This window comes from Heteronotia binoei, chromosome 1 (assembly GCF_032191835.1).
Source record: "Heteronotia binoei isolate CCM8104 ecotype False Entrance Well chromosome 1, APGP_CSIRO_Hbin_v1, whole genome shotgun sequence".
NCBI lineage: Eukaryota > Metazoa > Chordata > Lepidosauria > Squamata > Gekkonidae > Heteronotia > Heteronotia binoei.
The window spans coordinates 15,015,441-15,029,884 of record NC_083223.1 but is presented as its reverse complement, the minus strand read 5'-3'; the positions used below and the strand labels follow the sequence as shown (position 1 = coordinate 15,029,884).

General features: G+C 41.3%; 2 protein-coding genes across 7 annotated transcripts in view; one reads left to right on the top strand and one right to left on the bottom strand.

Annotated features, from left to right (window-relative positions):
- Positions 1 to 2,185, bottom strand: part of RUNX2 (RUNX family transcription factor 2) — a 439,127-nt gene extending 436,942 nt beyond the window's left edge. For 4 of the 5 annotated variants that reach the window (XM_060231194.1, XM_060231212.1, XM_060231221.1 and 1 more), the window contains exon 1: positions 1,670 to 1,793. In XM_060231194.1, the coding sequence (XP_060087177.1) occupies positions 1,670 to 1,727 (58 nt within the window). In that variant the 5' untranslated portion in view covers positions 1,728 to 1,793. Of the gene's footprint in view, positions 1 to 1,669; positions 1,794 to 2,035 lie in introns of those variants that run through there. The other variant, XM_060231204.1, reaches the window with a different exon arrangement.
- The window catches only part of SUPT3H (SPT3 homolog, SAGA and STAGA complex component), a 436,825-nt gene that overhangs the window by 76,172 nt on the left and 346,209 nt on the right, over positions 1 to 14,444 (top strand). The window lies entirely within an intron of this gene.

The following is a 14,444-nucleotide window of genomic DNA, read 5'->3' as shown; positions in this document are numbered from 1 at the left end:
ACTAACCGATGGTGACTAGGTATTGAGGGGAGATTTTGAAGTACAGCTCTGTGTATCTCCTCAGATGTCTTTTGTTTATTGGAAATTTAATAGGGTCCCTCTGTTCTCCGGGCTTCGTCTCCCAATTGTATCCAGAGATTCGCAGTGGCTTCGAGTGCTTAAATGAGAGCCAGTTGAAATGTGCGAAGGAGGAGGGGTAAAAGGGAATTCCATCCATCAGCTGGATACAATACATGCTCCATGTAGGTGCATGAACTGAAAGAGATTCAAGCATCAATCAGATTTTTTTTCCCCTTCCAAGGGGAAGCAAAATCATTTCGCTCACATCCCCCAGCATAGTTTTTGAAGCTTGATGGACGGCATTAAGAAAATAATGTAAGTGCTTGGTTGTGTGATGTTTTTTATCAGTCCTTTCAGATACTTTTAAACATCTGTAACATTTCAGTAGAAAACTCTCTCTCTCTTTTTTCTCTTGACTACCGGTTAAAAGCCTAGAAACAGCCTCTGGCTTTGAGAGACAGCTTTTTGCCACATCTTTTTGGAAAGTAATCTCAGCTGTACTGCAAAACGCCAAGGAAGTTAGTGAAGTAATTCAGGCACATTATTGTGTTATTAAAGACAAAAAAAAATTGGCAAAATTTTATTTCATGTGGCATCCGTAGATGCATACTGATATAATTTCCAAAAAATGGCTCTTAAGATAGGGAAAGATCAAAGTGCTCTTTTACAGCTTCTGAGCTCTCAGTCAAATAGGTGGAGTATATTTGCAGAGCTAGCTGGTTCTCTTGTGATGATATTTTTTAAGATGTCTATTTTTACAGGTATGATGTGCTTCTTTAAACGTGTTACTGCAGTTTTAGAATCCTGCTAATCTGTATCTTTGTCCTGCTTTGCTTGATCATCCTAGTTCTGATGCCAGTGGTTTTATTGGATTGAACGTATGTTTCTTTAGAACACCACAGTCTTGTTGCTGTAACTTTTTGTGCATTGTTTAAGCACTTTCTTTTCATGGGAAGAGCATGGGGGAAATGCACAAGGTTTTGGTTTCTGTATAAAATTTGGCGAAGAGTGATCCCAATTGCACATTTAGAAGCTAGTTCCTAGAAGTCATAGGGTTTGCATCTATTTAAAGCTGCCAGTTTTTTTGTGTGTGTGAATGAGAAACTGCGTAGGGCTAATTGTTCTCTTATTAATTTCCACCTCATCTCAGGGATTATGTGACTAAGTCCCCATTTGCCTTCTGCAATTATTTGTCTATTTTAGTGACATTGGCTTCGGACAGCTGGCCTCCTCCTTCCAGGTATGTTATACGATATGCACAGTGTAATGGTCAGCATATTTATTCTGTGTTTTTAATCTGCTAGATTATAGAGCTGTGCTCTTTCCATATACATGCATCACTGCCTAGAATCACAGGCAGGAGAGATGGGCACACCTGCTGTCTGAGAATTAGCGGGAGTAGTAAAATGATTTATTTCCCCCAAAAAAGACTTCAGTGCAGCTTTCCAGTTGAACATTTTGCTACATCATGGTAACTTTTATTTTTTAACTCGATCCAAACATTTCTCCCGCCCCCACACACTTTTTTAAAAAAGAAGCAGACCCTAAATGGCAGGAACGTCATGACAGTCATCAATATTGCAAAGGATCTGGAAACATGAGCACTTACCCCAGAAGAAGTTTTGCTGACAAGGGGTCACCGAGCTGAAGAGACTGTTCGATGCCATAGCTCTCTCCTCTCTTGTCACACAGTCTGTGTCTCTTCTGGTGCAAAGACTGCTTGAAGCCTTATACTGAAATCATAAACCATAGCCAAGCTTTGTTTTAGTTTCTATAGCATGCCAGGAGATCATAGATTCTCTCTCTATAATATATATTTATATATGTATGTATATATTTCTCCCTCTGGCCAAAAAAGCCTGGAGTACCAGTAACATACAAAAAAGCAAACCAAAACAAAAAAAGGAAAAAGAAAACGAGCAAATATTTGAAGGACCGACTATTACTGAATAGACTGTGGTTTGAGAGCACTTACTGACTTGGTTGGTCTCAGTGGCTGCTGGTGACCTGTGGAGATTAACCATTTAAAAACCAGAGGCTTCTTGCTGTGTCCTCCTGGAGAAAGTTTGCACCGCACTTGTGGTTCTGTGGTTGTTTGTGAGGCGAATGAAACATTCACACAATTCAAAAAAGCAAAAGCTTTTAAAACTCCTTTTTTTTGCAAGCACTGTTACTGGAGAGACAGAATCATGTGGTTTGTGACATCATAGCAGTCAAAGTAAAGTGGGACTGCCCAACACTGTGGCTTTGCCTTTCCTCTCTTCTTTCTCTCTCTCTCTCCCCCCCCTTTTAAAGTCTGACAAAAGGCCCCGTGGTAAGGCCCTTCCTGGCATCCAGAAGGCATATAGCTTTTTAATTTTTGTGACTCATGAGGATTTGGAGGGAGTACAAAATGCTGAAATAGCCCAAACTCCTGTGCAGTGAAAGCATATGGACAGCAGAACTTCATTTGTGCTCTCCCAGATTCCCTGCCTCTCCCCCCCCCTCCTTTTCTACTTCCTTATTGTGTCTGTGGAGACGTATACCAGAATTGGCACAAATGCCTGTGTGAAATTCTGAACAACAGTGATGATTTACAATAATTTACATCTTTGGATTGTATCATGATCTTGGGGTCTGCTTCATATTTGCCGGGTAGCTAGATCCCTTCTGTTTTTCTTTTTCTCCCTGTCTTTCTCTGCTTGTGGATCTGTAACTCATTGTAAGAAACTTTACCTTTCCTCAAGTTCTGGTAGCAGGCTTCTTACTGGGGCTGTGTGTTTTGGGCTGTAATTGGCTGTCACAGAAGCGTTAGTCTGAGGATTCCTTCACAAACCTTAAATCATGTCTGTCTCGGTTACGTGTTCCCCAGGCAAGTGGGCAGCTTTACGTAATGAACATTAAGTGCAATTATACGTCAGTCTTCTCTGCTTTGTACAGAACCTGTCATCTGCATATTTGTGACTTGTGCATTTTAAAATGGAGACAGCGAGGATGCAATGCCTGGCATATTTGATGGTGGTTGCAATAGTTCACGTGAAACGGTGATACGCATCAGTTTGTGCATTGGGAGAAAGGTGCTTAGTTAACTTTTCAAAAAAGATCTTTCTGTAAACAAGTTTTAGCAGCCAATGGGAACGCTTGCTTTGGAAGTGAAACACAGATAGGATGTGTATGTAGGATATGTCGGCACTTTGACGATATGCAAATTTATGCCGAATTTTAAAATACAGTACACAATACAGTTACCCGTCATTAGGTTTTGCTATGTTAGTGCACAGGAAGTTGGAAAGGTAGGCTGCATTCTGTCTACAATTTGGGTTTCCAAGTAAATTGGGTCCCCAAGTAAATTGTAAAGTGCTATACAGAATAAAGAGTAATGTACACCTTCATTGTGTGTCCACGTTCCTGATTTTCTTATTTTGTGTTCAGGAAAAAAAGTCAAAATTTCCTTAAGAAACTGCGTGCTCCCTGGCTGGTTAGATGTTTGTTCATAAGCATGTGGATATATATGTATGTATATGTAGATCTTCTTACAGTAGTCATACAACATTGGTATTTTCAGTTTATAGGTTCAGTGGCAGTACCAGAGGACTGGGGTGGTGGCAGCAACCTTCCTTTTTTGAGATATGTCTTATCTTTTATTTGCCCCCAATTTGGAAGAGTATATAGAAATGGCAGGAGTGTGTGGAATTAGGAAGCACCAGGGTGTTGGGATGATAATGGATAATGTAATACTCCAGGAGAGGGCAAAATCAGTGCAGACCGGAGAGAAAGGGACTAAATTTTTAATAAGCTACATTGACCATCTTCTCTCCACCCCCCCCCCCCCCATCTGCTTATGAGCCACTATTCTTCACTTTCAGAATAAGCTACACTGACTTGAACAATTTCCATTGGTATGATCACGGCCTTTCCTTCTTCAACTCTTAAGACCATGGTCTCGTAGCTAAACTGGCATGCACAAAGGATCCCGCTGTAAGGACAAATAGTTTTAATGGTGACATTGATGCAAATGACATAATCGAAATAAACAAACAGTTGTTAGTTGCTCTTCTTAATTTTTACCTGAATTAAGCTTACCCTAGATGTTCTTGAATTTTGATATAACAAAATTGTGTTTTAGATTTTTACAGCTTGATCCTATGTGTGATAGCTTGGAAACAAGCCCCTAAGTGTATCTGATAGTTCAGTCAGAATGAACAGATTTTATTTGTGAACATCACAATATCTGCATTTATATTTCTCGATCCAAACTGATGAGGAAATTCATGCTTCTTTTAAGAAAGAAATGCTGATACAGTTTTAATTTATGAATATTGTAACTTTTACTTACAGACTAAACTTTGTCTTGATTTACTGCCGACTTACTTCGTTGTTCTTATAGCAATCTAGTTTTATAATTTTAAATAACTCGCTTAATACGAATCCAACATTAATTTCTTTAGAATACCACTTTTTATGTAGCTTTAATGCATTTCTTGATGCTTTCTTTCAGGGCTTTTTTGAGCAGGAATGCACAGGAACGCAGTTCCGGCTGGCTTGGTGTCAGGGGTGTGGCCTAATATGCAAATGAGTTTCCGCCGGGCTTTTTTCTGCAAAAAGCCCTATGTTCAACAATGGTGGCAGGTGTGTGTGGCCTAATATGCAAATGAGTTCCTGCTGGGCTTTTTCTACCAAAAAAGCCCTGCTTTCTTTTATGTATTTTAGATAACATTATGGCTTTGAATATCTACTGGGTTATATTCCTGGGTGATAATTCCATATTAAATGGGTTTGTCTGAGGTTTGTTGCTGAGGGAGGCAAGATGTATTGGAGTGCAATAAAAATGAATTCTTTGGTTAGAATGCTGCTAAAATATGAGTTTAAACACACTTGTTTTTGCCTTCATTGGTATTTACATGTTGATATGAGATCTTTTGAACCTGCAATCCCATCAATAGTTACGGGAGAGTATATGATGGGTAAATTTTAAAAAAGAATTCTTATATACAGGCAAATGTCAGTGCGACTTGATTGCTTATAACCTTATCAAGGAAACGAGACACAAGTTCTTGTGTGAAAACATTTTTTTTTTAAATTTTACTATGTAAAAAAGGTTTTTAGGTAGGAGAGCTGTGATCTTATATCAAAACAGTATTTTAAATTCTTTATCAAAATGATTATTCTAACAATTTCTGAACAAAACAGCACATGCTAACTGACAGTATTGCTCTCTGGAAATTTCTGAAGCCGTTCAATAGCAGCCATTGCAATTACGGTGGCTTGTTTTGTAGGGTTTTTTCCTTCGTCTAATAGTAATTTGGGGGGTTTCTTAGTTGAACTGATCACAAGGCAGCTCTGTTTATGAACTTGGGGTAAGACTTTGGAGTTGGACCTGATATCTGTGTAGTGATAGCATTTCTAGCAGGCTGTGTGGGAGATCTTCATCCGTTAGATATTATAAGCAAAGGTACAGTGGTGACACTTACCCGTTCTGGACTTGCTGTTATCTCTATAAACGTGTTGATACCTTCCCCAATTTCATTTTTAGTTGATCCACCAAAAAAAAAATCAACATTTGTTTGGAAAGCCTATAATCTGTACTTTTCCCATGATACCTAAACATTTATGTTCTTTCACTTTAAACAGCATATACATTCTGAACCGTACGTTTTAGAGAGTTTATTTGTACTGAAGAAGTTTGTTTTGATAACAGCTCTAAACGTTCTATTGGCTACTCCAAGAATGTCTTATGTTAATAATGTTCAGATTGTGTTTCCAGCTTTGCCACAACAAATGATGTGGCCTTCTATAGCGTGATTACAGGATAGCTCCCGAGCCTTTTCACCGACTCGCGGACTTTGCTGTTTTAGCTCTGACTCCATCTGTGTCAAATTTTGTGTTATTTTTAACGGCACTTAAAACCCCTTTGTCATGAGTTTGGTGTTCCACAGATTGCCCTTATATCATTCTTTTTGGTATTGTAGAATTCTCAGCGAGAGATACATTTTATCTTATAATTGTCTCCTCAAATGTATTTAGCATATTACTTCAACATACAGTATATAATTATGGCATTTTAACATTTTGCATCAACGTGTTTTTCTGCCTAGACTTGAACTTCCAAATTTGAAATAGGTTAGATATCACCAGTGGTGTTAGCCAGTGAGAGAGAATGAGAGAGAGAGCGAGGGAGCTTGCTTTTGCCAAATTTTCAAGCAGCTAATTGGAGTATTTTGTTACATCTACCTGCCTAAATCAACAGTGGCTTGAGCGCTTTTTTTTTTTTGTTACATTGTTGACTAATTTTGAACGTACAATATTTCAGCAAACATATGGTCATTTTTCTGTGGTTTTTAATATAAGTTTTTCTCTCTTCCAAATAACTCATTAGTCTGCACAAATCTATAGTTTTTCCCTGTAGGTTACAAAATACATGGCTAGTTTTAGTTTGATACCCCCTCCTTTTTAAGGAGCTCAGGATGAAAGTTACATTAAATCTACTCCGTTTACACTCCCAACAACCCTGTGAGGCAAATTTGACTGAGATTTGATTGTCCAGAGATCATCTAGTAAGCTTTGTGACCCAGGAAAGACCCATTGATCCTGACCTCCCCCCCCCCCCCCCAAAAAAAAATCCCTCTTTCAGCAGCTCTGCAGTGGCCATTACACCATTCACTCACCTTTTTGGTGTTCAAAGAACCAAAAATGGGAGACCGCTTAGGAGTTAATTGGATTACCCAAGCTGGAAGAAGTTACTAAACAGAATGGTTGGGTGCAAGCCACTATGTTTCCCTTGTTCTACCAGGTCTAGGTTATATACATTCTTTTTACAAGTAAAGGAGGGTTTTGAATGGAGGCAAGAGGAGAACTCAATCACATCTCCCTCTCTTTTATATGGTGGAAAGTGTTGTGCATTTCAGTTCCTTTAGGGGATCCCAGTCATGTTGAGCCTCCGCCAATGGGAGTTTGGGAATGGAGAGTGGGTGCCACTATAAAATGGCTGCCATGGGGTAGAGGGACCATTCAGAAGGTGCTGTAAGGTTGCAACCTGAGCTTGCTCCCACAAGGGAAGCAGCCGTTTCTGAATGTATAATCCCTCATAAAGGCAGGGGTGGAATTCTAGCAGGAGCTCCTTTGCGCATTAGGCCACACCCCCCCGATGTAGCCAATCCTCCAAGAGCTTACAAGGCTCTTTTTTGTAAGCTCTTGGAGGATTGACTACATCAGGGGTGTGTGGCCTAATATGCAAAGGAGCTTCTTCTAGAATTCCACCCCTGCATAAAGGTAATGTCTGTGTTCTTCTGATGGTTCTCCTGCTCCAGTGAGGTTGGAAAAAAAACCAGAATTGGTTCTTTGCTTTGGGGAAGAAAGCCAGTGGAACCACTGGAGAGGAGGTTCTTCCCTTCTCCTTTTGCTGAAGTGCACAACTCTCAAAATATGACAGAGAAGAGCGTGAGGGGAGATCTCCTCATTAAGCTTAGAGACTGAGGCTGAGAAAACTTCCATTGTCTATTTCCCCTCCTACTGGGAATATGCTTAGGAATATGCTTGGATCGTCTGAACACAGTCCATTAGAAGAGAGACCAGAGGTGTGGAGGAAGCTGCAAGGTCTGCTGTAGTTGGGTACTCCATGAACCTCTTCCTCAAAGCCCAGTTCCCCCAGCCAGAGCCCTAGCAGGAAAAAGCAAGGCTTGGAGGAAGTCTCCAACTTTTGTACTCTTTGGTCAGTCTTGGCTGCAGCATAAGCAAAGCATTCTCCCTCACATTGGTTCCTGAAGGGGTGAAACTGGCCTTGTGCAAGAGCAGAAGAGAAAACTCCAGCCATGCTGCATACAAGCAAAGACCGTAGCCTAGATTTTAAGTTATTATTTGGTTCCTGAAGGGGTGAAACTGGCCTTGTGCAAGAGCAGAAGAGAAAACTCCAGCCATGCTGCATACAAGCAAAGACCGTAGCCTAGATTTTAAGTTATTATTTCCTATTCATCTGAGGTTCCTTTCAGTTAAACAGTTGACACTTTCCAGCAGCCCCATAGTTAGGGGCCGGAGGGGGCCCTTTAAATCATGCAGAAGGCTGGTGACTGCTCCTGCCACCACCTCCTGCATAATTTAGACACCCACCGATCAGCTGATTCTGGGCCCTATAAATGGCATCGGAGGGGCAGCAGCTGCTCCTGGATGCCCCTCTCATGTGATTTAAATCACACAGGAGGCAGGCAGCTGCCTGGGGGTGGAGGCCCCCCAAAACTGTCAGGGGTAGGCCCGTGGGCCCCTGGTTAGCTACAGGCCTGCTTTCCAGCAGGTCCCAGACTATTAAAAGAAGGGGGGGGGGGTTTGGGGGGGGAGATTATATCTAGTTTTAGGCTCTGTTTATCTGAGCGGCTGAGGCTTGGGACCAAATGGCAAGTTATATGGGAGACCTGTGGTCTGGGGAGGAGTTAACTCTTCTCATCCACAATGTTTCCTTAATCAAAACCTGCCCCCCCCCCCCCCCCCCGCAAATGATCACAAACATAGGGAAGAAGACAGATGCCTATAACCTGAAATTTGCCTATGGACTGGGACCCAGAAGCTGTATTTTTTTTCTTAACACCAGGGGTGGAATTCTAGCAGGAGCTCCTTTGCCACACACCCCTGATGTAGCCAATCCTCCAAGAGCTTACAAGGCTCTTTTTTGTAAGCTCTTGGAGGATTGGCTACATCAGGGAGGTGTGGCAAAGGAGCTCCTGCTAGAATTCCACCCCTGGTGTTAAGAAAAAAAGGAGCTCCTGCTAGAATTCCACCCTGCTTAATATGGTGCTCATTACAAACTCTTTCTCCTTTGCCTCAGTTTGCAACCTGTAAAATGGGTGCGTTAAATGATACACCTTAAAGGGATCACTCTGAGGATGAACAGGATGGTGAAGGAATTGTCATGTGGTGTGAAAATGATGGTCAGGGTTTCTCAGCAATTGTTACCACCCATCAGTTTTTTGTATGCTGTCTTTCAGAACTGATACGGCATGTTAACATATCATTTTATGTAAATATGCTAAATATATCCCTCCTGCAAGCAGTTAGGCCAAACCGTTATCTTTGTCTTGGTTTATCCTGCAGTTCTGTTTTCCTTTCAGGGGGGAAAAAAAACAACACTAACTATGCACAAAATATGGGAAACTTGTCTCATATAACAGCTTAGGATGTGGCTAGGTTAAAGCAGGAAACTGCTACCCACAATGCAATGTTACATACACTACCACTTAATAAAATTTATTTCAAACATGCTACTGACAAAACCAAAGAAAAATAATATCCAAACTATGCTAGTTAGTACTCTAAATATATCTTGGGAAAAGTGAAAGTAATCTCTCTAGAGCCTTTTTGCTTGGTGGATAGACTACTGCCAGTAATTAAAGTACAGAAGCTCTCAGTAGCTGGCAGTCTGAACTATTTTTAGGTAATTTTCACATCCCTAGAAAATTTTTTGCACTCTTTACAGAAGCTCAACAGCTCTTTCATACGCATAGTTCAAATGCCTAATTTGGGGAGTGGGGGAGCGGCGGTACGAGTAACGTGAATTTTTGAATAGTTACATGAGTTTAAGTTTTATTGTGGAAGCATTTGGGGTTTATATGTTCATTTGTCATATGCAAACGATCTCCCTTTCAGCTACAACAGATTCTGAGTATTTTAACTACAAAATAGTTTTGTTTATGCTACATATATTTTTTTTTTTTTTTGGAAAAAAATCCTGTTTTTGAAAATCCCATAATGTGCTCCTCTGTAACCCCTGCCTTTCATGGGATTCTTCACTTGGCTTGATTCTTCAAGGCTTCTTTGTGCCCACAATTGGAAATCAAGATACCTGCATTAGAACACTGGGGGCTAAAGATGCTGGAACATGTGGAAATGGCTAAACGCACTTTGATTAATGTAAAGGCATTATCTACCTTTGACTCTCACTGACTTTCTGCGTGCAGATGAAAAAAGTGAATTGATGATCTGTGGATCTAAGGACCAAAGAGAACATTAATTATTTTTTTAAAACTAGGATGATTAGTGGGTGGCTTATGAATAAATGATAATATATTTTTCTGTAATTGTAGCAATAAGTGGGTGTATTTGGTTTTGTCGCCGGGGAAATTTTGAAATTTTTAAAGATACGTTTCTCTGATTTCCGCCTCCCCATTATTGACTGTCCCCCCTTTCCTTTTTCTTTTCTCCCTTTAAACCCTATTTTCTTTTTTATATATGGAGAACTTTCAATAAAAATAATAATGATGATGATCCTTCACTTTGGATGATCGTAATAAGGTGGCGGACACAGGTCTGTTAACGGTGCCTCCATAACGTTTGTCCCAATGGTAATCTCATGATTATAAGTGTGCTATCTATCCAGAGAACTTACTTTTAGAAATGGCAGAAACTATTTCACTCTGTGTGCATGTGTGTATTATATATATATATATATATATATATATATATATATATATATATATATATATATATATATATATATATATATTATTTTTTTTTTCGAGGCATGCGTTTTAAGGGTGATTCCCTTATGGAAGGATTTTGAAGTGTTTCCTCTATAGTTAGGGTAACCCTTATCAAGAACAGCTGCTGGAGCGCTGTGGATCCTCTCCACGGAGTCACGGTGGTCTGTTGAACAACGTTCTTCAGCTTTGACAGGTGAGACAGAGACTCTCCAGTGCCACTGCTTTTGGATGACTCTAGCTGTGGTCGGAGAAAGTGCATCTTGCCAAAATATATGGGTAGGACCACACACAGCCTTTAAAATAGTCATTGTAAGGCTTATTTTTAGGCAATATGTGTCTTGACAGTTTTTCAGTTTGTATGCCAGTTTCACTGCCGCTTATAGATTCCCCCCCCCTCCCCTTTTCTTTTTAGTTAATTGCAATTGCAGATTTCAATCTGTGTTTGTAAAGCCATTTTACGGTGCTTGCACTGCGGGAAATAATTCTTTTAAAGCCCCGGATTGAGATTCGGGTTGAAATGTTATAGCCAAATGCGCGTTCTATCTGGAGTTTTGTATCAGGGCTTTAATGTTCGGAACCCAATTTTCAGAGGTATCATTAAGCAGTAAACTTTAAATCCTGTTCATTGTTCCATATGCTTCTGGTACATGAGGGGGGCTACATAGATTCAGGATATAAGTTTCTTCAGGAGGGCTAATTGTGTTTTAAAGCATTCTAATGGTAGACAATGAAGTGTCATAAGACCCTGCTTTTTTGACTTGTATCTACTGGGCACCATTTATTTTAATTGTCTTCAATATGTGGAGTATATTTTGAGTCTCAAATGAGTAGACGTGCTCCACCTAGTAGGTGTTTTGGCAGACACAAAGAACAGTTTCTTAAAGCATTCTTTTCAAATCCTCTGGAGAACTTTAATTCAATTTTGAGAAGTTATAGCATGAGCTATTTAGTGTAGAGGGGATCCAGAGACTGGATTATACCACTGAACACTTTTCTTGTTCGTTTTCTCATGGTCCTCAAATGATGACAACCCCTGAATAATCCGTGAGCAGTGGTTGTTTTTCAGTGAAGTGTGATTAATTTGGTTCACTAATGTATAATTTTGCTGGAGCACTTGGCAAACCCATAAGGAACAAGGGTGTTGCATGAAGAACTTAACAATGCAAAATACTGGACTCATAAAAAAAAGGAAAGATAGGCTAATTGGACACTAAGGCAATTAACTTTAACATTACTTTGACAATTGTTATTCCTTGCTGAAAGCCCTTACTTTAGCATGGGACACTTCTTCATGCCAGTAATTTCAGGTGGACAGCATGGCTGGTTTGCAGTAGAGGAACAAGATTTGAGTCCAGGAGCAGTGTAAAAAACCCAAAATTTCCAGGGAATAAGCTTTTGAGAGTCAAAGAGCTCTTTGTCAGACACCAGGTATCTGAAGAAGGGAACTTTGACTCTCGAAAGCTTATGCCCTGGAAACTTTGCTGGTATTTAAGGTGCTACTGGATTTGAATGTTGCTCTTCTTAAACAGAGTATTTTGAACCTTCCACAAGTGCCCTGTGGATTTTCATTGTCTCTCATACTTAAAAAATCAAACCGAGCAGCCTGGTCTGTACTATTGCCATAAGGTATTTTCCCTGAAGAGACAATGGGATTGGTTTCAGCTCTGTTCTTCTGTTTTGCACTGGGACGGTGCCCATCTTTGCTCTTAAACTAGCAAGAGAGAGAGTTTGAGAACCAGTTTGGTGTAGTGCTTAAGTGCTTAAGCAGGAGGAGTGGCCAAACTTGCTGAACGTAAGAGCCACATAGAATAAATGTCAGATGTTTGAGAGCTGCAAGACATGACCATCAGGTGTTTGAGAGTAAAAGACAGGCAGGCAGGCAAATAGATGGAGGGAGGGAGGGGGCAGGTGGAAAGAAAGCAACTTTAAGTGCATTCTCAAGCCGCTAGATGGCTTGACTTGGAGAAATGATTTAAAGAGAGAAATGCCTTCTCCAAGCTGGCCGATGGGGTGGCGGAGGCTTCGAGAGCCGCACAATACGTGTGAAAGAAAGAGCCGCCTGTGGCTCCTGAGCCACACTTTTGGCCACCCGTGGTCTGAAGCAATAGACTCTAACTTTGTTGTGTTGAGCTGATTGCTAATGAACTTCTTGGGAGCGACATAAATGGAGGGGGGAATAGTTTCAAAGGTTTAGTAGTCTTCCCTTAGAATTTGTTTCTGTTGTTCAGAAATTTAAATGAAGTGGCCATTTACAGGTAAATTTTGCTTCCACAGGGAGGAGGCAAGAGCAGCACTCAGTTATTAACTTTGCAGCATTCCCTGACTCTCTTAAATTAAAGACGTCCTTGTAAAACTTACGTTTAGTTTCTCAAAATTCTTAAACTGCCTCTTTTGTACTCTGCGCAGCATTTTGTTTTCAGGCCACTGCATACTGAAAATCTAAACCCTTCCTACCTCTGAGGCTTCCAGTAGCTCTTGGCCTGTAAATACAGTATCCAAGACAGCCTTACCAAAATCATGGTATTGGCTGGGTTTCGGTGAAGAAATTACCCCCAACTGCAGTTAACGTGTTTCAATTGCTGACACGGAGCAACCTGCATTTGTGAGTATTTGCATCTCATACCTGACAGTAGAACCTGGCTGTGTTTGTAGCTTTAAAGCTTGAGAGGCCTTGCTTTTTAAAAGAAGCATAATAAAAATGAAACAAACAGTAAAGTAGGACACGTTCACTTAAGTGAAATTGTCTCCCCGTCATAGCTGATCCCCAAGTTCACACCCACCAAGTGTTTTTGGAAAGTGGGCAGGGTTAGGCGGGCTTTTGCCCTGCAGAGCTTCTGATTGGTCACTGGAGATTTGATTGGCTGTGCAGATTTTTTTGTTGCTGTTGCTTTGGCAGCAGCAGCTACCACACAGATCTTCACCGAGTGACTGAAGTTTAGCTGCAGCAACCATTTTGTGGCTTGTCCCACCTCCTGCAGTAGCCATTTTGTAGTAGCCATTTTGTGGATTTGCCCACCGTTCTGTATCAGAAATGAGGGTTGCCAAGTCCCTGTGACTCACCAGCAGGGGGTAGGAGGAAGCATTCTGGGAGTGGGGTAGGGTTCTCCTCCCAAACAGCGACTCCCTTGCATAATGTCCCCAATGTGATGATGTCACGCGGAAGTGATGTCAGCATGTCAGGGATGGCGCGCAGTGCAGCTCTGGTTTCAGGGCAAAACTGTATTGTAAAATTGCCTTCAAACTATAGAATTTTCCCCTCAAACCAGAGCATCGCCATGTGGTGTCCCTGATGTGATGACATCACTTCCACATGATATCATTGTGTTGGGAACATCACTGTTTGTGGGTGGGGTTTTCCCCACCAGCCAGCTGCCCAGTGGCAGGCAGAAGCCCCCCAAATCAGGGATTCCAGACCCTTGCCTGGGAAATGGGAACCCTATGAAAAGTCCAGAGGTGCCCACAGGGTAAAAAAGGTTGGGGATCCCTGCTGACGACCAGCACAAGCTTGTTGTCCATCCCTCTTCAGCAACCAGTCTTGTCATGTGATTACCAGGAATTATGGGGCTGAGTAAATGTATATATGCTACGAAGTAGGCATGGGCGTAAGCTGGGAAAAAGGAGGTTCCTCTGAAGGCATTTAAATGCTTTTGGAGTTTACTTCCGGGTTGGGCCGTCTGACCAAAAGTGAGCTCTGAAGGCATTTAAATGTCTTCAGAGCCCAAGCTCTAAGAGTGAGCTCCAAAGGCTTTTATAGGCCTTATATGCCCTTATATGGGAAGGCTCCATCCAGAGGTTGGCTCTATAAAAGCCTTCACTCTGACAGCTCAGTTGGGCTGGCCCAACCCGGAGGTGTGCTCCAAAGGCCTTCATAGCCTTTGTACAAACCCTCCCTGAACCTCATGGGGAGGGTTCATGGGAGGCACATTCTCTCCAACCCCTGGT